This window comes from Pavona decussata, unplaced genomic scaffold (genome assembly GCF_977016875.1).
Source record: "Pavona decussata unplaced genomic scaffold, jaPavDecu1.1 SCAFFOLD_59, whole genome shotgun sequence".
Lineage (NCBI taxonomy): Eukaryota > Metazoa > Cnidaria > Anthozoa > Scleractinia > Agariciidae > Pavona > Pavona decussata.
This window is the reverse complement of record NW_028145481.1, coordinates 1,512,713-1,538,254: the sequence shown is the minus strand read 5'-3', so window position 1 is coordinate 1,538,254 and position 25,542 is coordinate 1,512,713. Positions and strand designations below refer to the sequence as shown.

The 25,542-nt window shown below is 37.9% G+C and overlaps 1 protein-coding gene across 1 annotated transcript; it reads right to left on the bottom strand.

The window, feature by feature from the left end:
* Positions 1–225: 225 nt before the first annotated feature.
* Positions 226–23,671, bottom strand: LOC146479355 (serine/threonine-protein kinase BRSK2-like). The gene is made up of 24 exons (XM_085110988.1): positions 23,465–23,671; positions 23,292–23,386; positions 17,718–17,803; positions 16,850–16,928; positions 16,080–16,141; positions 15,240–15,324; positions 14,968–15,002; positions 13,761–13,794; positions 13,307–13,375; positions 13,084–13,131; positions 12,789–12,887; positions 11,800–11,834; positions 11,301–11,349; positions 10,928–11,040; positions 10,164–10,270; positions 9,576–9,636; positions 9,171–9,245; positions 8,247–8,440; positions 6,256–6,304; positions 5,747–5,810; positions 4,734–4,805; positions 4,167–4,233; positions 3,164–3,274; positions 226–2,841 (listed from the first exon to the last, which is right to left on the bottom strand). Exons 1-24 carry the CDS (start codon positions 23,532–23,534, stop codon positions 2,564–2,566), a joined length of 2,037 nt encoding a protein of 678 aa, XP_084967114.1. The 5' UTR covers positions 23,535–23,671; the 3' UTR covers positions 226–2,563.
* Positions 23,672–25,542: the final 1,871 nt, after the last annotated feature.

The window sequence follows — 25,542 nt, the reverse complement described above, 5'->3', positions numbered from 1 at the left end:
ACGCGAATCTCCCGTTTGTCGCTTGCCGTAAACGCGATTCTAAATCTTTCTATTGCCGGAAGGTGAACGGCAAATATTATCTGAAGGTTGAGAAGCCGCAAATCGGAGCACGCGAAAAGCACTAGCCACTGACTTGGTATAATTTATACTAACTCTACTTGATCAAACCTACAGTTCATGAAAATAAAGAAAACGATCACCAGAGATGAGATGTCCCAACTAGTGCCATGAGAAATGTATATAGAACAGTAAGGAATGTGGGGCTTAGAGGGTAAAATACAAGGGATTCGCCTACGATCACTCCATGCACTTTCTATATTCATGTCATAAATATCTTCATGATCGTCACAATCAGTGGAAAATAAATGCTATTTTTTGTCGCCAGGAAAATAATTGATTGTCAAAAACAGTTGCTCTTAAAAGCATTCCTGCTGTTTTGCAATCACAATCGTAACGAACATTTACGGTACCACTGTCGCCAGTGTTACATTACATCATCGTCATCATCGTTATTGTTATTAGGAACCTTAAGCAATGACCACGACAACGCCAACGAAAACGGAACTTAAAAATTACATTCGCGTTTTCTGAATAAATTTTTGCCATAATTTGTTCTCATTCAGTTTGTGTAATGTGGCCGAACCATCCGGAAGCTAACGTCTTAGGGGCGGCTTTAAAGTTAAGAACGAAAAAGGAAAATTAATCATCACGTGTTCGCGTTCTCCATAAAACCTTGAATTTGGTCATTTCACGTTCTTGTTTGCAGAGGATCGCAAAGAAATGTACTAAAGTGTATAATGGACGTGTAGAACCAATGTTTCCTAATTAAAATTATTTTTTTTTTATGACGTTCTCGTTGCCTAAGTCGTCATCGCTGCTTGAGATCCTTATTGTCATCGCCGTCATCATTAAAATCATCATCATCAGATCTGTCCTTAACACTGTTCTCACAAGTCATCGACTTATAATCAGATTGTATAATTGTCAGATCATAAAAATCATCGTTATCATCATCATTAAAATCAACATTTTCTTCAAATGCAGAATTGGTCACGAAATATATTCTCCTCGTCGTCATAATCATCGCCATCTTTTTCGTCACCATCATCATAATCAATGTCATCATCGTCGTGGTCGCCATCACTACCTCTCACCTCCCATCACCACCAATCGTATCCATCATTTCCTCACAAATCACCAAGCTTAAACACGGACCCGCACTATAAAAGGAACCTTGCCCTGGCCGAGCCGCCAGTCATTTCATTGTAGACACTGAGCTGTGAACATCGCAGACTCCGTGCGGCAAGATACAATAGAATATTGACAGAATAAATTTGAAATTCGTATGCGTATTTGCAACGTGAATTAAGCTAAAGAGATTTGCTTATTTGTTTTTGCAGCTCAATTACAATATAGTTTGTGCAAAACATTCTTTTAACAGCTTAGGTTACTGTTTCAAGACGCGTTCGGCTTTATTTCTTGAAATACCGATTTCACAACGTTAAGCCTTACTTCCTACTAGCTCGCTATGTTCGCCATCCCTAATGTGACGTTGAAGCGGTGACTGTGTGACAAAACTGGGAAAACCTATTCCTTTTATTGTGCGAGTCCCTGTTTAATCATCTCGAAACCAATCATGTCACAACAATGATAACAACTACCAGCGTCTCCTTATCAGGCCGTTAACCTACCAACTGTAATTTATGTAATATATTCATCCCACAGGGACGATCGAAGCTACTTTCTCAGCTTCCAAATTCCTGTCTGATTTATTCAAACAATTCAAAGATTTTGAACAATTTCCATTTCATTAGTTCTCGTTTAGAGAACTGTTGTATCAATTTCTGATTCGACTTTTAATAAATACTGCGCTTTGGATTTTGGCGTTCAACAGGAATTAAGGATAATAAATATTACGTTTAAGGGAAGTGGTCAAAACTTCTATACTCGAAAAGGACCCACCAAACTACAAAATAGATGGTGGACTCTGCCTGCAGCCGCCATCCTCAACCTCAAAAGATGCTGGTGTCTTTATCGCACATCCCCTCCCCCTCCCCCTCTATCTAGCAGTAAAATATGACAACGAGATTCAAACCTCACTTTTCTTGTTTATCTAGCAACGCTGACTCTTGTTAGCTGAATATTTCTGTGTCAACTCAAATTTTAAAGCCAATGACCATTTGTCGGTAATGTTCATGAGATAGGCGATGTCTTCGATAACCCCCCCCCCACCCCACCCCAAACAAGGTGGGACCTCTTCGAACAAACTTGTTATGACCAGTTCCCTACCTGTCATCACACTATTTAAGTTGTATTACTTTGTCGACGACAGCAGCAACTAAAACTCAGCATTCCAGAGGGAAGTTGAAGGAAAGGAATTCAGTAAGGAATACCAAGACGTCATCAGATGTATTGGTTGGTTGACAGATCTCTTCCTCTTCTGAAGCCATGATCACTTTGTTCTGGATAATTCTTTCCAAAGCGTTATTTTTTCACTGGGATCTGATTCTGCTCTGGTCACTGTTTATAGAAATCATCCCTGCTTCCTCACGTTGTTTTCTTTTCATGAGTGATTCACAGCTTCCTTTCCATTCATCTGAGAAGCCAAAGGTTTCTTGGGTACCTTGGGGCTATCGGCCAACACTTCCCCTTCACTCTCTGTATCGGACAGGTGAGCAAGCCGTAGTTTAGAGTTCTGAGAAGCGGATTTTTTCTCGTCATCCGCGCATTGTTTCTCGTTGGTTTCTTCGTCTGCTCGACAACTGCTTGTGCTTCGTCTCTGGTTGGACAGAAGAATAAGCTGAAGCTTCTCACAGAGCTTCTTGAAGCGATGCACAGGCCCTGAAACACGAACGCTCCTTGAGCAACCTTGCATATTTTTTCACGTATAGCGTAACTACAATGCATGCCTGAGTCACTCGTTTCCCCCTATACTTTTTAAAATTTCATTAACAGAGTAACATCTCGCACCAATTTAGGCAGCAAAGGTGAATATGAACATACATTTTTAGACTTTTGAATGTAAAATGTTTTGTGCACGAGAACTGAAGGACACTCCATCGGCCTTCAAGTAGACAGCTGTAACCGAGAGATAAGATGAACAATCGCAATGGCCCAATGCATAACTTGGATAACTGCAAACCAAAAGCAAACTAGCACCTACCTGACTCAAGAACAATGGATATAGTGTGGACTGAATTTTGTTCTTGCTTGCTTTGGTCAGTTGGGGAAATATCCACTGAAATGCGGACAGCTTTCTTGAACATTGTCTTTCCTGAAAAGATGACAATCACAATAACTGTCTGAGATATGCAAGATTATCCGTGTATTTGTTTGAGACGTAGGAATCAGCAGTGATTAATACGATTATTGAAATAAAAACTGATGAACTTCAGCTAATTACAGAGGGCAGTAATATTACAACACGACTAGAGTTAACCCTTGAAGTCCTTAACCAATAATGTGATCAGCATCAAATTTCTCTTTGTAATATTAATGTTCATTCAACCCCTAAGGTCATGAGAATTAAGGATATCATCACCTACGGTGAATTTTCTTGATATTGTAAAAACTTCTCCCCAGTACTTATATAAGAAAAGAATGGGGACAAGATAGGAAGCAAATAGGAGTATTACTACCCCTCCCCCCCCCCCCCCGATGAGATGCTGGTCCATCATAGGATACCCAGCATGAAGCAAATAGGAGTATTACTACTCCCCCCTGGATGGGATGCTAGTCCATCGCAGGGTTACCCCCAGCAGTATGTCGCTGGTACCCATGTATACACCTGGGTGAAGAGAGACAATGTAGAGAAAAGTTTCTTGTCTAAAGAAACAATACAGCAATGTAGAGATCAACAAACGAACCACCGATCCTCTGATCTTCCGACCGCCACATCGAAAGTCCGAAGGGCGATTTCCATTCTTTCAGAACTGGCGGGACAAACGCATCAGTTTGAAGGACTGGTTTGTCTCCATTGCTTGAAGCCACTTCATAATGGCGCAAAACAACTTTCAGCCGGATGTACCGTACCAAGAATTCAGAAGAAAAGGAATAACAAGCTGACCATTCTGACAACAAATGGAGAGCGCCCCAAATTTCTTGGATATCGTACAGGTACTGATTATAATCAAGAGGTTTTTTAAATCAACGTTAAAATATCCTACCTCCGGGTTTTTTGTATTCTGCTTTGAAGCCGTTTTGTGACAGGACTGAATGCGTTAAGTGACTAACCTGCAAAAGTATATGTGCGGTTGTTTTTTTAATGATCACTTCCTCGCGACTGCCAGGTAGCAGGGAAAGAAAACTTTTCGTGGTTTCTTGCAACGATGTCGGCAAAATAATTAACAATTTTTCAGATAATATTATGTTTTATAAAAAATGTTCACCATCAACAGTCCGTGCAGAGGATTCCTGAGACATGTTTAAATACGGTAATTACGTTTAAAGAAGGTAAGTGTGGATTTTCACTTCGGCGACTAGCTTGCTCCGTTCAGCGGTGTGGCCTATATGCGAAGTTCGACCTACTTGTTCCTCGTCACATCTTTTTACACACACAAAAAAAAAAAAACATGAAAAGTATCATTAAACTTTCCAAGAGAAAATAGAGAGAGGGACTCTTATTCAATGCTTAGCAAGAAAACTGACACATCGAAGTTAAATTAGTGTTCTCGGCTATTTGACTCCAAAAGTAAATACCAAATCTACGTCGGAATTCTGATCTAATCACTTACTGATAAAAATGCATGAACGACGTCTGCCTTGACAGTGCTGAAGGGTTTCTCTCTCGTGATGATGAAGAATGGCTAGAAAGAGGATTAGAAGAAAAGTTACCTTGACTAGAAATATCCACGTACAATTTTTCCACCAAGTACAGAGATTGCATTCATATGCCAACAAAACTGTTTTTCGAATCAAAGGCTTTGCACGAAGCCTCGCTTTCATAACGCGGTTCAAATGAACTCGTTGGTGGCTCATTTTGTTCAAGTCATGTCCATCCTCACCATCCGTGGCCAAAGACACTTATAAATAGTTTCACTGCATCAGTACAAGACCGTTTAACAAAACTCGACTGTTATTTTCAGGTCTCCACTGGTCTAAGTGTGACTTTTTGTTTTTAAAAGTGTTACTAAAATAGCCGACATAGTCTGTATTAGTCCCTTCAAGCAAACGTGAACCTTGACTAAATGTTATTACAGTATAGATAAGGTGGTTAGTTTGCAAAGAAACTGTGATGTTGTATCGCTGGGGAGCAGAAGCGAATACTTAGTTTATCAACAGACTTGATGGGGTAAATTTGACCACTGTAAAGAGATTCGAGTACTGACGTTTTGAGCGTTGCCCCTTCATCAGAGCGAATCCAGAAGGGCTAGCGCTCGAGAAGTCAGCATTCAAATATCTTCACAGTGGCCAAATTACCTTATAAACTGTTGATAAAACCAAACATTCATTATTCATTGACTTTTCCCTGGCTTTTGACTGACAAATCCTTTGGCAAAAAATCCATCGATAGATGAAGCCTCATGAATCAACTCCTTGCAAATAGGACATTACCTTTGCCGACTAGGAAACACTTTCTGCAAACCGAGCAGCTAGCCAAAAATTAAATTCCCTGACTTTTTCCTGACCTTGAAAAAACTGTTTTTCCGTGACTTTTCCCTGACAGTGCCAACCCGGGATATTACATGACATAGTTTATCATGTGAAAAGATTGTGGCGTGCAACACTGTGATAATCTCTATCCTACCTCGTGTTTAGAGTGTGAGTTGTGTCCTAACATCAGGTGGCCGAACCACGACCGCTTTGCGACGCTGCATAAAAAGAAAAGGTTAAATTAATTCGGGGAGCCTTCTAATCTAATCAAAGTATTCACCTTTATCGTGGTATTTTAGAATTTTGATGAACACCAAGGAACGAAAAACCATTGGCACCGCCGGAAGGAGCATCGTAATATTAGTTAAATGGCCAAGTTTGACAGTCTTGTTTTTTAAAACAGCGAAGATATAGTTTCGTTAAGTCTGAAAATTTTACACTGAGACGCTTGAACAAAGACGGACAATGTTGTACGAAGTAGAATAAAGTTCTATTTCGAGCAACACTGGCTGCAACAAAAACGATGCAAGATTTGTTCATTTTCACGCAACATTTGGTGCAACTTCTATCGCAACAAAACGGCGAGATAAGTTGAAGGAACGTACTTACATGTGGTGTAACACAAGCTTTACATTAACAGAAAACAAAAAGACTAAAACTCACTCAGGTGATGAATCAGGCGAGGCGGAGACTGTACTGTTTTCCGAAAAATCTGAAGGAAAAATAATACTCGACGTCAGGAGTGAAGACATGAAGATTTTGTAGATCGATATCTACAATGGTAGTACACAAATACATAAAATAAAATTAAATTAAATTAAAACAAATAAATTGAGTCTCGTATCTGAATGTTGGGCACGACTGTCCTACTAATCGGAGAGACTGTTATCTTGTCGAATAAGAATTTGGAAGTCGGTTGGTTTTTGTGGAGGGTGGAAGAAGAGAGAACCCGAAGGAAACCCTCGGAGCAGGGACGAGAACCAACAACAAACTCAACCCACATATGGCGTGAACTCCGGGAATCGACCTGGATATCGCACTGATGGAAGGCCACTGCACAAATCCCTGTTCTCCCCGCTCCCCCCCCCCCCCCCCCGTCCCCCGTATATAGCAGGTCTACCGGCAAGAGACTCCTGCGAAAACCTAACAAAACGAGCCAGCTTACACGGTAGAAAAACAAAGCTTTTACTCGGAGAAAAACGTTTCTCTCCTTCCCTCGAGAAGAATAAAGCTCGAAGGTTACTCTTTCTAAGTTCATAATTAACAATTATTCCATGAGCGCGCGTTGGATATGAGATGGCAAATAGCCAACGAGGCGCGAAGCGCCGAGTTGGCTATAACCAATCTCATATCCAACAAGCGCGAATGGGATAATTGTTTTATGAAATTCTCCGCGTTTGGGTATTGCTTTTGAAGTTTACTGAATTTTATTTTAAGTAAAAATTTCTTTCAAATTAAAACGACCAGATGTTGAGGCAACTTCCGACCAAAGCGCGCGAAACTTAATGATCACATGACACACGCAGCTCTTTGCAAACGGAGATGAATGAAAAATCTAGCCGAGGAAGATCGGACACAGTCGGGCATCTCAATTCAAGAAACGTTTAAATGTACGAGTTACCACCTTTCTGATCATGAGACAAGCATTCAAGTGCTTTTGAAGTTCCAGCTCATCGAGAAGCGTAATAGTTCTGCACATTTGAGCAAATGTTTTGCTGTGTGGTGCCGAGCGAAGGAAGGGATCAAGGACGGCTTTTTTTTACGCTGAACTGAATTCCTCGCAGACGTTTTAAAACACTTGAGGCAAGTCCAAGTGAACGAGGTACAACCTCACTGAGACAAGCATTCAGTGCAAGTTTTTAAACTTCAAGCTTATCGAGAAGCGTAAGAGCTGTGCACGTTTGTGCAAATGTTTTGCTGAGTAGTGCCAAGCGACGAAAACGAACATTATGGCCGCCGCTCCTACGGATTTCATAGACGATTAGTTTTGTAACTGGAGTCCTCGTAAATGCGTAGAAACATAAAGGCAGGCATTAAGCTCTTCTTGAGAAATTTCTTCGATCGGTTTTAACCTCTTACCGCCAGGATTTGCAAGCCATCCTGAAATTTTTGAAGGTAACCGGTTGTTATTGTTGTTGTTGTTAAGTTTATGTGATCTAAGTCGTAAAATCGTGCAATTTTTCTGATTTTAAAGGAAACTTCAGAGATACGTACCATTAAATATTGTCGTACCAAACTTTGTGGCTTTTATTGTCGTTATATTGAGATTGCATTGTTTGGTATTTCTTCCTTTTCTTTTTTTTCTACATATTTCCGAAGAAACTTTCGCTTCCCTCCGAAAAAATTTAGCTTAGCGACACCTGGGGCATTCGTTTTCCATATAAGGTCAAACTACGGTATATGAGCTGATAACCGGGATTTAGTGAACCAATCAGAACGCTAGAAATGCAATATCCGAGGCTGAGAATTTAATAACAGGCGTTACTTCGGTGTAAGAACCTGTAAAACTCAGAGCTGATGTGAAACAACGGAAACAAAAACGTCAAAACAGTACAGGGAAGGAAAACAATAACATACAACACAAAGAAAAAACCTCTCAGGTTCTTACACCGAAACAAACCCTCATAAAAACAACAATCGATCTCAAAACCTACTCGTTGTTAACTTCTTCCTGTGGAATCTCGGCGAGCCAACGATAGCTTGCTTGAAGGTGGCAAGCCTTGATCGCCAGGGGCTCCCTGGGGGTGTCGTAGCGTGGTGCGAAGGTGACTCAGGGGGGCTAGACAAGGGACTTTCTTGTTGTGTATTGAGGCAAGGCTGATGTTTCGGACTCGCAGGTACCAGAGGACTGCAAACATTGAAATACAAAGCAGTGAGAAAATAGCAGACAGAGTTCCGTGTTGGTAAGAATCTGCCCCTCTAAGAAATCCTAGCTTTTATACCATCACTGCTTCCCTTCATTGATGCCATATTGAATTATGAAAGTCTTGACATAATGCAAGTTGTCCTCCTAATGTGAATGCGCACCTTTACAAGTACTAACAACTTGAAACATTGACAGTGAAAAGCTGGAGACTAACAGTGCAGTCAGTCTTTCTTCAAATCAGTGCATGTTAGACTTTCTAAAAGCTCTTTCATTTTCCTTCACTCTTTATGTTAAGTTGGTTTTGGTTCCTCGCTGGAAAGGTCGACTTCTCGGTTCGTCGCTCGCTGTCGCGAATTCGTCGCTCCCTTTCTCGACTTCTCCGCTTAAAGAAGTCGACTTGTGGCAAGTCTTAGTACATGTCTACAAGGTATTAAACTTGGCTACAACTCTTGCATATCAAAAGATTGACATTTTTCCATGCCACAGATTTTCGTTTAACCTTCTCATTCAATCCACCGTTCAAATTTCAGTCTAATATTTTTGCATTTCAAAGCTTGACTAGGGCCCTTAGGAGCTAGGGGCGCTGGGGCATGTACCACAGATGCTCCACGGTTAATCTGCCACTCCTTATAGCTAACTGGTTAGCTGTGAACCATTTTTTAACCTTATTTATCTAACCAAGCTTCACGACACTAATAACTTGCCGCAATACCTTGTTCCAGCTCCAGAGTACGTTTCTGCCCTTGTTCGTGGCGTAGCCGGTGGTGATGCCGTCAGAGACGTTTTCCTACAAAACCAAATGACGCATAAATGACGTGACTACACACACAGAAAACTTCTAAGATCACGCCATTAATTGAGTTTTGTTTATCATCAAACTCACTGCGGGTATAGAGATGAAGTTCATCCAAGGTTTATTCTAGAAATTGGATTATGACTGCCCAATAGGCCACGAAACATGAAACGAAATTTAGGTTGCCTGCCTGCCTAGATCAGCTCGCTATTTGCAGGCGTTGTTCATTGTAAGCAACTTTTTGGAAAACTTAATAAACTTGAACTTGAACTTGGTTGGATTCAATTCTGTCTGTGTTACGACAGTAAAGACAGAAAACTCTACCTTGGTCTTTGCAGTCTTGGGGATCCACAAGAGTCTACTCGTTTTCTCGGGGCATCCTCCACTAAAATAAGAGAACAAACAAAGCAAGGTGTTATCCAATGGTCTTTTGACTAACCGGGAAAGTGCCCTCACATAATTACGTAAAAGCTCCGAGACTCCCACAAACAACTGGACTCTCTGACGCACGGAATAACTTTAGATTCCAGACAAATTTGAAAACGACGTTTTCGTCCCGAAAATGTATCGTATTTGTCGCCTATACTTACACGTTCCCCCAGGACCGCACAAGCGCACATTACCGTTGTGACAAAAAGCTCCGTTTGCGTCGAAAATAAGCCAAACCAGAGAAAAAGATTCGTTTTCAAATTTATCAGGATTACTGCGGACGGGGATTTAATCACTTGCACGAGTGTAAAGTGTATGCCAGATTTCCAGCACTCTACAAGACCTGCTACATAACCACTAAATTTTTCAAGAGATTCCAGCCCTGGAAAATGCCATAGCAAAATTCCCAGAAATCCCAGGATCTTCAAGACATGCGAACCCTTTAGATTACTATTTGCACAATATTCAAAAACAAAACCGTACGGATATCTTTAATGTTCTTTATGGTTGCCACTGCTTTGTCTTCATGTGTGGGCGATCGCTCTTTTCTCTCCAACAGCATGAAGTAGATAACTTTCTCGATCGTCTTTCTGAAGGGGAAAAATGGCAGAGTAAACCATAGTCAGTTTTTTGGATTTTTCCAAAACACGAGGAGAGTACTTGAAGAAATTGGCGAACTTTCTCAAGTTGCATTTCCATCCTCGCCATCCTTGGCCAATTAGAAAAATAACGATACTTACAAGTAGTTTCAGTGTACTAGTAAAGTAACCGTTTGTAGAATGGGACAGTAGACCTGCACCTTTCAAAAGCTCTATTTTCACTGGACCCTGGTCACCTGCAGCTGCATTGTTTTTCTACGCTTGGGAGCATTGTTCTGTTGTTCATTCTTTTTGTCCTCTCGACCAACTATGTAAGACGTTGTAAACGGTGCAGGTCGCCCGAATGGGACAATAATATTTAGTTTTCCATCAACGTAAGCGTGACTTTTGGCTTTACAAAGGGTGTAACTAAAAATAGCTGATATGGTCCCATAACATTACGTCTGGCTCTACTAATACTTCTCATTATTTTTCTAGTAAGACTATCCTCCTCTAGATGTGTTATCTGATAATGCCTGCCACAGAGTTTTTGTCTTTGTTAAACAAATTATCACTGCAAAAATCACTTTAAAGCGACGTCAAAATCACAAGTCTGTAAAATGCCCCAGGGTAAAGATGTACCCAATCCTTTGGCTAAGATAGACTTACTCCTGTTTTAGGAGATTACGTATAAGCTTTTCCCGGTTCTTGAAGCAACCCAAGGATGACATGCTGTTCAACACATCAGGATCAATCTCATCTTTATTTGGGATAACTTCTGTCTGCCAGGAAAAACAATCGTAATTAACTTCACTGCAGAAACTTCTCCTTGTTCCTCCCTTGGACATAAAGAGCTTTGTAATAAAGACACACGTTTTTGCATTTATGAAAGTATTGTAAACCTGCCTAAAATACCAGTACTCCAAAATAACAACAACAACAAAGTGTACATCCATTTAACTGGCTATTCCTGTTTGGGAATTATCAAAATATTGAGATGTATGAATTCAAAGTAGATTGTAAAATTACATTTCAATTGTACCTTCACAAGGTCAACAACATGAGGCTCAGGGGCAAGTTCGTCTTTGAAACTGAAATTAATACAGATCAAGAGTAAGATAATTTTACTGCATCTTTAATGCAAACTCCTCCTCCAAGATGCCAGTAGCCTGGAAGAGCAGAGTCCATTTTCAAAATCCGGAAAAGGTGTTGATCTGCTTTCACAGACGAACAATCTCAGAGACTAGAACAAACTCTCCAATCCTTTTATCAAAATTCCAAACTGTACAAACAAAGGAAATAAGTTGTGCATTATACTCCTGACCAGTACTTGTAGAAAAAGCCAGTTCCACACTCTACTGCAGTCAATGATATCAAGAAAAACAACTCAAGAAACAGAATTTTTCTTTCTTTCACAGGTTCAAACGGCCTGTGTGTCGTGATAAGTGTCAGTATCCTGTCGGCAAAGCTTTGTAAATGTACAATGTACAATGTACAATGTACCTAGCCATGAGTAAAATGTTTGTAAGTTCAATTCCTACCTGTTAAGAAAAGAATGCTTTTTCACTTCTTCCATCTGCAACATAAAAAACATTTCCATGATCAATCACAACAGTATATGCGTATGCAAAAAGAAGGAAAAAGGAAGGCGGGGTGAGGTGAGGAAGATGGGCAGAGGTTTTATAGAACCCAGAACCAAGGTACTGGCATCCATTTATTCTGAACATGTTCACTGACTTTGAAGAGATTTAAAGCCAATCATACTTGTAATGTGTACAAGTAATGGCTGTGGGATCATAATCATGGTTTGAAGGGGCATTTTACTACTTTGTCAGAAATTAGCATCTCTTTATAGGAATGAAAATGTATTTAGCCACACCCAGAAACCAAGATACTGGTAGCATTTAATAGGGGTTCCTTTCAAATCATCAATGAGTATGTGCCACTTTCATAAAATTTTTATGCTTCACACATCACCGAGTATCCCCTGGGGCCTGTAGCTTATAAATGAATGTTGTGCCGCTAGCACTCCGGACAAAAATGATAGATCAGAGAATAAACTCTACAGTGTATGTTAAAGTGCCTAATGAGTGAATGCATGAATTTCCATCTCATCATTAGCCCTAGTAAGGAAATGGGAGACTGCACAAGCTTTATACACTTGTACCATTCCAGTCACATTGCCTCAATAACCACCATAATCACACAAGATTGCTCCCATCTGGCCTCGTACACTGTAGCTCAGTCGGTAGAGCAGCAAACAATCAAATCTGGAGGTCATGGGTTCAATTCCCACTGAGGTACAAGATTTTTTTTTTTTTTGGCCTGGTGCGATCTCCAATTTCCTTACTAGGGCTAACGCTCAGTGGGAAATTCATTGGGTCATTTTAGCACTTCAATATACACTGAAGAGTTACTTCTCTGATCCATCGTCCATAGCTTATAGACTGATACATGCAGTCTCATCTTAAACTGAACAAACCAGCAACTTGTTTGATGGTACAGCTGAACATACATGTAGCTACTCAACTGTAATTCTCTTTTCAGGATCCACAGTGATCATGCCTCTAATCATTTCTTGAACATCTGTTGGAATGAAGACTGGGATGATGAAATGTCCCCTCTTCACCTGAAAGTTAAAAAAAGCATTCTGAACACAGCATGTGAATATAGCACAGACTGGGCAATATACACCGTACAAAGCTGTTGCCTAAATCTGAGATCAATTTTCTGTGTCCTAGGTGGGACATGAGGCCACAGGGCAGCCGCCTACAACATGGCTAGGATACAATTCCAGTGCATAGGTGCATATGAAAAGAACTTACTTTTTCCAACAGATTTCTTAGATTTTCATCATCAAAGGGAAGAGCGCCCTATCAAGACAAATAAAGACAACAGTATTTCAGCATTAACTTCTTTCATGCAATAATACACCAGTCAAATATCATGTTTACTACAACAACTATCCACATACAGTGTATTGTGGCTGCTATTGTTCAATAAAATTAATGGTAGATACAATAATAGCAAAGTGTATATACAACGTACCACTAATAGCGCATACAGAATAACACCACAGCTCCAAACATCTGCTTTCCGGCCATCATATTTTTCTCCCTGTAAAAGGAAAATTGAGAAAATGACGTAAAAGCCAAAGTTACGTTGGTTCAAAGAGCTCACAAATTGAAAATATACATGTACTTGGAATTTCAAGAATATAAAAGTATTACTGTAAATGAAGAAAACTGGGAACACAAAGAATTGTAACTGGAATGTTTCTTATTCTGTGACCAGTCAGAGGGAGAGTCAAACCACAAGATAAAACCACAAACCTCAAAAAATAATAATTATTTACCATTACAGCTTGTGGGTTTTCCCTCTTCTATCTGATTGGTTTTCTTTCTGATCACAATAAACATGCCAAAAATATTTCTAGTGTTCATGGTTTTCATTTATGTGTAAGTTAACAATTAACAATTTTTGAGCTAAAAATAGAACATACCCTTATAACTTCTGGACAAGCATAATGCGGTGACCTAGGAAATAAAAGCAAAGCAGCATGTTCATACATTATAATCTTTATACACAAAGTTGTACAGTTACTGCTCAAACTCTTAAATAATCCATGAAGAGAAAGCCTGAAAGGAAATCACTGCAGTGAAGGAGGTTGGAAAAGAGATCTTAAGGACGGTGCCTACTAATACCGAAGTATTTTTGTGTGGTTTACGACTATGCGGGTAAAGCAGATCTTAGCAAGGGCTATTGAAATCCAAAAGGAAAATTGGGGGTAACCATGCATTTTTCAGAAATAACTAAGCAATAATATCTCTAAAAACCGCCAAAATATAAAGAAATGCATGGGATTTTTTCCTAAATCGAAGCTAAATTATCTCTGAAAAATGCATGGCTACCCCCAATTTTCTTATGAGATACCAAAAGCATTTGCTAAATTCTGCTTTCTCCGTATAGTTTTAAACTGCGCAAAAATATTCCTGTACAAGTAGGCACCACTCATAGGAAACCCGAGTATCTCGAGATGCGCAGAACGTATGCGCAGTAACAATAGTAGGCACCGTCCTTAAAATCACATGTATCGTAAGATTTGGTGAATTTTGCTTTGAATTTCTCTAAAAAGTATTTTATGGTCTGAGAAACTACATCAAACACTAGAAAGAGTGTTAATCCAATTTACAAGCACCTCAAAGTTTGTTTAAAAACTCAGCTGCACCTTGTTTTTCAAACCGCTCCTCTGTGTTTGGGAATTGGATGAAACAATCTTCCTTGTGTTTGATATAAATTACATCAAAATTTGATGTAATAAATTATATCAAACATAAGGAGCCATGTGAAAACACGCTTCTCTACACACCATCAGATGAAACAATAAATTGTTATACTGAACAATAAGTATAAACTTTAAAAAACTACTCTCACTGCTAAATGTAAAAGTGTAATTTGGTAAGAATATTAAACTATCTAGTTATATTTTTATTTGACCAGCTTCTTTGCAGATAACGGTTTGCTGTTAAAGACACAACAAGTTTTATGTGTCAAAACACAGCAATAAATAAATAAAATTGTAATGAGCAGTATGCTCACAAAGCAGAAACATTTCAGTGAAGGCTTTTTAACTGGATTGCTGGTAAATATTGGTCAGCCTTAGGCATATTTATTATATTTATCAAAAATATAAACATTGCAGTTCATACCCACAGCTTGTTTCAAGCATAGCATTATCTCCAACCTAGACAAAACAAAATTAAAGATTTTAAGATTTGTGAAGTAATCAAAGTTCAGTCTATAACAAAAATCTGGAATTGCATCATTCAGTGGTCCAGGTTTTAACAGTTTACTAGATTCTTACTAAATTATTATTTATTAAATTGTTATCAAAAATGACAATTTTATAGTTACTACACTGTAGCTCATTACATAGTTTTTTATTATTAATAATTGATTATTAATCAGGGTTACAAATCACCTGTAAGGAGGCCATTCCAAAATCAGCAACTTTAATGTTCATCTTTTTGTCAAGAAGCAGATTTTCTGGTTTTAAGTCTCGGTGGCTTATAACAAAAAGAAACAAACAACAAAGTCAACACAGAATATTGCATGTGCCTGTTAAATAACATATTACAATAACGGAATATGCAATTTGCAAAGGGAACTTTGGTGGCTTATGTACTGTACATGTATGTAAGGTACATAAATAATGATCTCATTTTAAGCATTCACTGACATAAAACGGACATACATTTTATGTTATTTTGCAACATGTATTTACCACTATCTGGAAGATTAATTGTCACTTCAGGAAGAACAATCAACCATTTGAGCTAGGCTTTTTTGTAAATACATATTTTAATTATTAATGGCAGAATACAAGAAAAATGAATGCCATCTTCCCACTTGCATGGGCTTTAATGCATGCCTTTCAGCAATTATTCGATTGGCAGCATTTTACTGTTGATCATGGCTTGCATACATAGGTTAAAATATGGTGAAGAACACCTGTTTTGTTTTGTTTTGTTCTGTATTGTTTGTTTTTCTCACAACTTAAATTGCAGTTTGTTTCAAATATATGAAAATAATGATAGGAGATTTAAAAAATGACACTTCCAAAAACACAGTGATGCTTTACAATCAAAATGGTTCCCAATTTCATTGAATTTCATTAACAGTTTATGCACCTCAGACAATAATTATCATACATATAATTTAATTGAAGACAGCAAGTAACAAGAGCAAGCCATTCCTCCCTCTCTTGTTATATACAAGAAAACAGATGAATGATTATATTGAAAAGAGACTTTGGGCTCACCACACACAGTGCTTGTGACAGAAATCAACAGCAGAGATCATCTGTGCAAAAAATCTTCTTGCCTTCAAGAGGTGGAACAAAAAAAAAATCATTCTAAATTGAGTCATATATCCTGTGGACCTGTGGCTTATTTTTATTTAATAGTTAATTTTTTTTGGTTTAAAATTTTTCAAACCAGTTAATTGTAATTTTCCTTTGTGCGGTATTTATTACCATAATCTGAGACAAAGGGAAATAAAAATCAAGCTGATTTGCAAATTTTTAAAACACAAAAAATTTTGAACCACACATAATTAATTATTATACACATTTTACAACAGCGACAACATGAAAAAATGCATCTAGATCTACATGTTCCATCACGTGTTGATTTGCTTGACAAAGCAGCCAGGCATTGTGAACAGATTGGAATACATGTACATGAAAAAGAATACATACATGTACATGAGGAATACTGTATTATCACAATGAACTGGAGTGACACTAGAATGAAACAGATATTCCAAAGTCATCCTTGGTCAAACTGGTGCTACTCTGTTCCTTTCTGGTACAGCCATTCCAGATCATTTCTAATCATTCAGTACTTTCCTGGGTCATTCCAGAACAATTCCAAGTCACTGCAGTACATGATTCACCTGTTTAATATTACATTGTATTTTGTAACAATGCCCAACAATTCCAGGCAAAATGACATTGACATCCACTCAACTTTCGCACTGCCCAATCCTTAATGACACTCCAGTTCTTACAGACAATGTACATGTAATTACCTCTCCCAGTGGAAGCCTTCCTCTTTTTACAAGGTAATCAAAAAGCTCTCCACCAGACACATGTTCCAATACTAGAAAGCTGAAAAACAAACAAGAAAAAAATTCTTGAAATGGTTATTTAATAATCTTATACAGCAAATCCATCTGGGAGTGTCACAAATTTTGATGTATCAAATAAAAGCAAGTTGTTGACTAATTTCCAAATTCCACCTCCCCCCCCACCCACCTCCATTACATCGCAAGTATAAAGGCTATGATAGTGAGACTTGCAGCATATATACATGTACAAGTAGTACGTGACCAAAGATGTCTCCTTTGAGGTCTGCATTGCAAAGTGATGACATCATATGACGTGGTAATTAGATCATGATTGCCAAATGGTGCATCATGTTGGATGCACCATCTTGGATTTCTGGATTTTCCCAAAACACACTACCCAACCACATTAAATTTTTCCCAGATAAATCTCTGAAAAAGTCCTGAAGTTTCTGGGAAGTTCTCAAATATTAAACAAGTTATTCAGGTTCAAAGTCACTGCAGGCAGAACCTCCCCCCCCCCCCTCCCCAGTCTAGATTAAGGATTAAAGTCTGCCATTTTTGTCGCGGAGTTACTAAGGGTCAAAGTAAGGCAAAATCCCATCCATTTACTGTGATTTAGCCATGTTTGCCCACCGACTAAGAAGGCATCAGAAACCATAAACAGGTCTGTGGTAGATAAGCTCCTGACATCATAGTCACCAACTAAGTAGCAAGTGGAACAGACCTTCATCACAAAGATGTGTTATGTAATTAAGAGCCCTAAAACAATGATTGCTTACTGTAACTAGTTATTAATAATGCTTGGCTGGCCAGCACCATCAATACTCACAGGTGCTTCTTGCTTTCATACACGTCATAGAGTCCCAGCACATGTGGATGATCAATAAGCTTCATGATAGCAATTTCTCTTTCAACCTGAAAAAAAGAAAAAAGAAAATTGTTACCAGAAGTTTGGAGAAGCCAGCTCCACTAGGAAGCAGCCAGTAAACAAAAGCAAACCTCCCACGCCTGAATGTCAGACGAGTTTACTTTTAGTCATTTTCAAGCTCTCACAGGCAGCCACCTGCTGCCAATGACAATGCAGTAACAGCACTGTGTCACATGTTTTGTAATCATAGTATAGTAAAATTTGGGCAGCTCAGCCAACCAATAGGGACCTTCAGCAACCATGCACAGTGGTGACGGCAGTGAGAATGTCACAGAACAGTAGTTTAAATAAGCACACCAACAGCTCTGTTAGTGCAGGACATTCCTCTAATACTATTTGCTACAAAGTCATGAAATACCCAACTACATGTACAATTTTCTCAGTTCTTTTCTCATGTTTGGAAATCCTAATATTTTTCCCCAAATACAACTAACTTCAGGTAGATGATAGTAACCTGCGAGCAGGCTTTATTTTCATTTCGCTCAGGTAAACCATTCCCGCAGGGAACACAAAACCAAATACGTAGTACACTGTATTATCAGAATGAACTGCAATGACACTTGAATGAAACAGATACTCCAAGGTTATTCTTGGTCAAACTGGTGCTACTCTGTTTGTTTCTGGTACAGCTATTCCAGGTCACGTCTGTCAGTACTCTCTTGGGTCATTCCAGTACAATTCCAGGTCACTGCTGTACATGATTCACATGTTTAATATTAACAATGCCCAAATTAACAGTTTAACAATGCCAAAATTTGAGATTAAAATACCAAACTTTATTTTGGTTGAAGAATTTTTGTTTTCGAATTTTTGTTCCTCAAAAGTAGGAAGTACCCTTAAGCTCCCTCAAGTAAACAGGCCCAGCCACTAAAGTTAAAATTAAAAAAAAAAAACACAACAGATATCAGGGGAACTAACTTCAGGTGAATGATAAAACCTGCGATCAGGCTTTATTTTCATTTTGCTCAGGTAAACCACTCCCGCAGGGAACACAAAACCAAAAAAATAGATTTTTGGGCAAGCAACCAAACAAACACTTTAAAGGAAATAGGACTGCTGCTAAATTGGGCTCCACGAAAGCTGTTACAGAAAGAGAACTGCCCTTCCGTGCTTTGTAACATGTTATGTTGACAAAATACGTTAATGATAATAGTCTAATTCAAAATTGGAATTATATTTTATTTACTTTTTCCTTGAACAATTTCCTTACCCTCTAAATTTAAGCATAAGAAACCACAGGCTAATTAATTTCTTTCAAAATAAAATGTACTGTACACCACAAAAGAAGTCTATTGCAAACATGACTGCACGGCATACATGTTTGTTACAGTTCAAATTTATCCTTGGTTCATTAAATTTGTTTTTCTATTGTTCTTGGATATGGTAATGTATCATAATGAGTTTGAAACAATGGAAAATAAAATTTACACCAAGGATAAAGTTGAACCGCAACATATACACATAAACTAAAACGAGAGAGGTGTTTGTGTAGACAACAAGATAGTAATTGTTTTTCTCTCAAAATTCACAGAGGTAAAAAGCATGAGCTTGTGGGGCACAAAGTGCCAAAAGCTTCAATTCTCACCCATGCCCTCTCTAGTCTCACATCTCCTTCTCTTACTCGGTTTGAAGGTTGCACACATTTGTGTTATGAACCAATGCGAAAAATACAGATTTTTGCAGCCTAATGTTAATGTGTCATCATGCATTTTCAAGAACACAGATTACTGGTTTCTCAGTGCAGCTCTTTCTTGGCTAAATAAACCAAAATTGAAATATGCATTTGCCACTAAAAACAACACCAATTCCTATTTCAAACCAAATATAAAACAAAAATTAACACTGCAGGAGACAGACTCTTGGCATGCACATCTCAAACCATTTAACACTTGGTAGGGATATAGAGTATTTCTACAAAACATTTCTTTGATTAAACAGCACTGTTGGAAACTGCTGCTTAATAGATTTCAATTGAATGGTTATGCGTAGAGATGTAAATCACAGATTCAAAGTATTAGAAAACTGTTAATTGTACAATAAACAGAATCATAAATGCTCAGCTCCATAGATCCGATTCCAACAATAAGCACAACAAAAAGCACCGCAGAAAAGTATGTACGTGTACACTGCCAAGTTAAAAAAACAAAGCTCACAAATGAATGGTCACACTCTACATTTCATTTTCAAATCAAAAGTTGCATTCCAGTGGGTAAGTACATAATTAAATTTGGCCTACAAAATTTTGGTTTCAAACAGCAAGAATATTAAGCAACATTTTACAAGTTAGAAAAATAAATCTACACTGAAATTCATCTGTAAAGCCTATCAGATCCACGCCGTGGTTTGCATCAAAACCTCTAAAACATTTTAATTAATCAACACTTTCCAAAACTTATTTGACACTGGACAATCAAAATCTCTCACTTCATTTAATGCAAATCACTGGCATTAAAAAAAAATCAGCGTTAGTCATGAAATTACAATCTCCTTTTTCCATTTCCTGGTGTATTATTCTTTAAAAAAAATATTTCATCCCTAAAATAATGATCTATTTCCTTAGTACCAACAACATGAAAATGAATAGACAAGAAAACCACTTCATAATGTACTGTAAAAAAAGATGAAATTTTCAAAATGTTTTTATTATCGTACAGGAAATTAAAAATCAGTGGTTTCCATGTTTATATCAGCATCTGTCCTAAAAGTCATGCAATTTCAAAGAAATCAAAATCTTAGGAAATACCTTAAGTTACAATACAGTTAAGACTCTCTTTACCCAAAGACAAAAGATAAAGCAAGGAAAATAACATTGTTTTATACAATTTTTGAATGAAACAATTTTTAATATATTCTTATATATTCTGAGATATTTGGAACCCTTGTTGTCAGGACAACAGCCAATTGCACGCAGTGGTACATATATTTTATATAAACATGTTCATGTATATAGCTTCCAGAATACAAAATGCACATATATTTATCTTTAAGATTTGATGTTTTTATTGCTTCTGAAAAGAAAGGTTCTTTATCATTCGAGGTGTAAAAAAGTAAAGTATAAATTTAAATTAATTCAAAGCTTGGCACTATTGCAACCAAACAGAATGTAATATACATGCATAACTAATATTCTTTCTGTGTGCAGGTATTCCATCTTACTTTCCTTTAGATTTCAAGATTTTAGCAAGGAAAGATCAAGTCACTTCTTGCAATATTTTAAGGCTTACAGGCTGAAATCATAAACATGTACCCATTTTGATCCACAAAAATCTGTGAAACATTGGTCATCTAAGAAACCTTGACAGTAACCAGTGTGCATTTTACACATCACTTGACTTTTTAATACGGCTCTCCTAAATAGCTGGCAGCCGGCTATCGTGGCTGGGAACTACTAACAGTAAAGAAAACTAACCCTTACCGTTGTTGTCAAACTAGTGTACGCTCCTGAGGAAGGCCGCGACGGCCAAAACGTAGAGCAAATACAGCTAAAGACCTATATGAAGTTGGTTTCTTGACCTTTACAATTAGTTTAAAGAAAATTAGCTACTTAGAGTTTGAAAATGACTAAAACACAGCACCTGTATACCCGCTAACTTTCTTTTGTTTATGTGCTGGCTTCTTGCAAACCTTTATAAATACAACAACTACATTTGGCCCTAGTGACTTCCTTTAAATATGCATGTCTTGAGACAAAATGGTTTTGACTGCCACCATTATACAGCATATCACAGAAATTAAAGCTGAACTTGATAGCAGTGATAAAAGAATTAATTTAAAAACTAGTCCCAAAGTTTATTGAACAGAATTCTCTCTGTTGCAACCACAAAGTCCACACTAGATAAGCTGCCGCATATTTTCACAATATTGTTATAGCCGTCAAATTTTTAGTGTGAAAAAAAAATGTTGCAGTCAAATCATAATAACACAAGTCTGTTTCCAGAAAATTATGAATTATGATCTCTAAAAGCAGAACAGTGGGATGCATGCAACACAGAGAAACAATCACAGCAGTTGTAAAAACAGCGTGGAAACAGCTTCTATTTCCAGTCAGATGAAAATGTATACTCCCTTCTCTTAACAAACGTCTTCTATTATATTCAGAAGAGAGAACTGGTAGACTATTCACCTATCTTACGCTAAAAAGCTGTTCATTGGGGCACAATTTTTTACATGCGCAATGTAATAGCGTACAAATATCACATAATCCTGCAGTTGTGTGACCGACTAATTTGTTAGTAATGAAATCGACAAGAAATTAACATCTGACGAAAAGATAACTACAAACTTTTGCAAGGTGCGCGGGGATTTAAGATCCATAAGTTCAAAGCACATTTTTTTTTAACTAAATCTATATCTATCCGATGTAAGCTTAATTCCGATCTATTTATAACCTTTTTTTTTTTTAAATAAAACATAAGCTTACATCAACATATTTAGTAAATTTGTACTCTTGAACGAAAAAGGTGAATTGTATTAACCTCAGCTTTCGGGGGAAAACAATTGCGTGTTGTACGGGTCAAACTCATTCAGGATGGTTCTTTATACTACTTGTGGAGAGCGAAAGCTCATTTAGAAAAGTCTGCCGCAGGAAATGTTCAATATACGGAATTGACAAGCAAAAAATGTAACCTTATACAGTTTATAATAAGCGTAAGTTAAGCTTACACCCACATAGTGAATTACCTTATAAGCTAACTACCTATGAAAATCGGTCTATTGCCAGAAAAAAATGTAATAGAACGAAAACTCGGCACGAAAATTAACGGAAGTAATTTCTCAAAATTTTTGAGAACGTAAACTGCGACTTCAATTTTACTGTGTACTTTCGACCCAAAAATTTTTCCAGTGAAACTGATAACGCTGAAATCTTGTACAGGCTTTACGTTTTTCTTCAAATAGAAACGTTTTTTTTTTTCTTTAAATAAAATAAAAAGGCGAATGTTTGTTTTGAATTTTGCTTTACATCAAAATTACCGTCATCCGTCATGTACTTGGCGGAAACTAAATCTGTCACGAAAGACAAGGCGCGAACCGTGTCCTGAATGCATCGTTGATTTTTTCGGCTCTTAACATCAATAAACAGACACCAACAGAAAACTACGTGCAATATATCTAAGGGAAACAAAGCAAGCCTGAAACTCATAAATATTTCAAACGGGGAAGTTATGACAAAAAATTTAGCAGAAATCAAGTGTTTACAAGCAGGACGATTCAGCTAAACGTAGATAAATACAGCGCACTGCTTGGATCGAAAACAAAATTTAAATCCTTTGTTGTTCGAGGATATTGACTTATGTCGCACTAAGACAAGGCCGTTTAAGGACAAATTGAAGGTGAATGCTGTACTGGCAGCCGTTTGTTATTTTCATCGCTAAATCAGATGCAAATTGCATGTTTACATGTTCGGAATATTCGAGAATCTTTCTATTTCAGTGCAGAAGTTTTCGTAAACGAACTAACTATTTGGGAGAAATTTACCTTGCTCAAAACTTGCTCGCTCAGCTTCGTCCGGTCGATTATTTTAACTGCAACTTTCTTCTTCGTGACACAGTTCACTCCAAGCTTCACCAGCCCTGTAGAAACGAAACGAAATTCATAATTTTATTCTGAATGGTGAATATACAGATAGAAAATTATCGATCAAGTCGTACCGGTCTGCCCTCGTCCAAGAGTTTGTTCGAGAATATAAGGTCCCACAGATCGAATCTCACAACCAGCCATGGCCAAATAAAATTTTTAACACCTCTGCTACCAGTATGGTCCACAAAAACTAAAATCCTGCCAAACTGCTCGGAATTCGGGCATCCTTTCTCAACGGCGCGAACTTCAGGACAAATCTTAAACTTTAGCTCGTGGTAAGCCTCATTATCCGGGATATGTCAATCACGTTTCATTGTCTTCCAATCGATTTTGATTGGTTCGCGGCTATTTTGAGAAACAAACAACGATCAATGTTTTTTTCGCGGAAGATAATCGATCGCGCCTTGTATTTCCTCCCAGTTCAAACCCACCAATACGGAAAAGCTAAAGACATTTAACTTATTGTTTACATATGAAGAATTGGATGGTGTTTCCTTAATCAAAATGTTATGTGTCTTTCGCCAACTGAAGCAAATTGAAACCCCTTTGGGTAAACTGGAGGCAGATGTCTCGCTTTACTTTAGTGACACCGGTTAAACCAACTCAAGAGCGTTTTAATTGCTGTTACAATATTGAAGGAAATCTAAATTCGTCGATATGGACTCTATTTTCACAACGAAATTGTTTGGCACGAAAGTCGTTTGGTTTTCAATAAGCCTATTGCCGGGTAATTATCGCCACAAATTTTATAAACTGACGACAAAACGCACGCACGCGTCACGTACTAATCGAGAATTAAAAAACAAGAATGCCTTACATTGTAAATGTGTTTTTTGCAATGTTTTTCGGGATATTTAAATACCTATCAGTCATCGGTTTTATTATTTAAACAAGAAGAAATCCCGTTAGTATGAGTATCAGCTCACAGTCAGCCAACATAATGGTCAACAATTGCTTGCAAAAGCGAGAAACAATTCTTTTTTTTTTTTTACCAAACGCAGTAGACATTCAGGAGTCAATCTCCCTATGGACCCAAAACAGCACGGGTATTTCTTTACAAAATTTATGAGTACCGTACCACTTTTCAATGCAAGGGGCTCGTACCATTTTCATCTGTCATGAAAACGGCCCTTGCGTATGGTTCTCTATAGCCTGATATAATGGATTTACGAATAAAAAAGGCGACAACTACAAATAAAAAATCTAGACCAAGATATTACAAAGTCGTTTTAATTTTTAATCGTTTTTTTTCTGAGGTATAACTATACATTTTTATAAGGTCAATTCGGGCATTTTACGGCAACTCGAACCGGCAAACTTGAGCTCATTTTGCGAGGAGGAATTATTGTTTGAGGAAAAGTTGCAATTCTAATATGTTAAGATGTGAGAGTCCGTAGGTTTATATTGGAGGGCGGTCTATTTTTTGGAAGGAGTTTAGCGCCAGAAAATTAGGTGGCTTATTTTCGTGGAAATTATCTTAGGAATTCACGGTACATAAAACAGTTCGTTTTGCTGTCCTAACTGCGTACAAGCGTATGTAAATCGGAATCGCGCGGTCTTGAAGGGTCTGGAGCGAGTGAGGACATGTTTGACCAAATCCGGCCCCTCGCGATTTCGTGCCTAATGATAATTCGCTTCTTCTTCCGTGAGCTTTAATAGAGAGAGAGAGAGAGGAAAAACAACTGCTTTGAAATCTATCTATGATCTAAATCCCAGCTTCTAGGGGTCGTGTGCGTCCAATTTATAGGCTGCTAAGACAGTCCGTTTCTATCAGTTTACCGTGAGTACAAACTATACACAGCATTTTCCCTCTCCTACCACCTCTTGGATGCTGCGGTCAGGTTTGATCTGTGGACAATACTTTTCTAGCAACTGTCAAATTTTTGTCACTCTACTTTAAGGGGGCTACATTGCTTCTTTAGTAGAGTCGTCATTTTGCTGAAAACTGCTCTCGTAGAAACCCGCCCTCGGGCGGCTTTTAGGGGTATTATTCTTAATGATGGCAATTAGCCATTCTTTCAGACTTTTAAAAACCAACAAAGAAAACATTTGCACCCACGGAAACCTGAAATTAATGGTCCTTTTATAAGTTTTTTTTACTGAAAATATGCTATTCTCGCTGATGAATAGTATTATTCAGTTAGTGACA

Coding starts and splice junctions, on each gene's coding strand:
- LOC146479355 (XM_085110988.1), bottom strand. CDS start 23,534: ATGGCTGGTTGTGAGATTCGATCTGTGGGACCTTATATTCTCGAACAA. Junction 16,929..17,717: donor TATGAAAGCAAGAAGCACCT/GTGAGTATTGAT, acceptor TTTGTTTTTCAG/CTTTCTAGTATTGGAACATG. Junction 13,376..13,760: donor CTTGTCCAGAAGTTATAAGG/GTATGTTCTATT, acceptor TTCCTTTTACAG/GGAGAAAAATATGATGGCCG.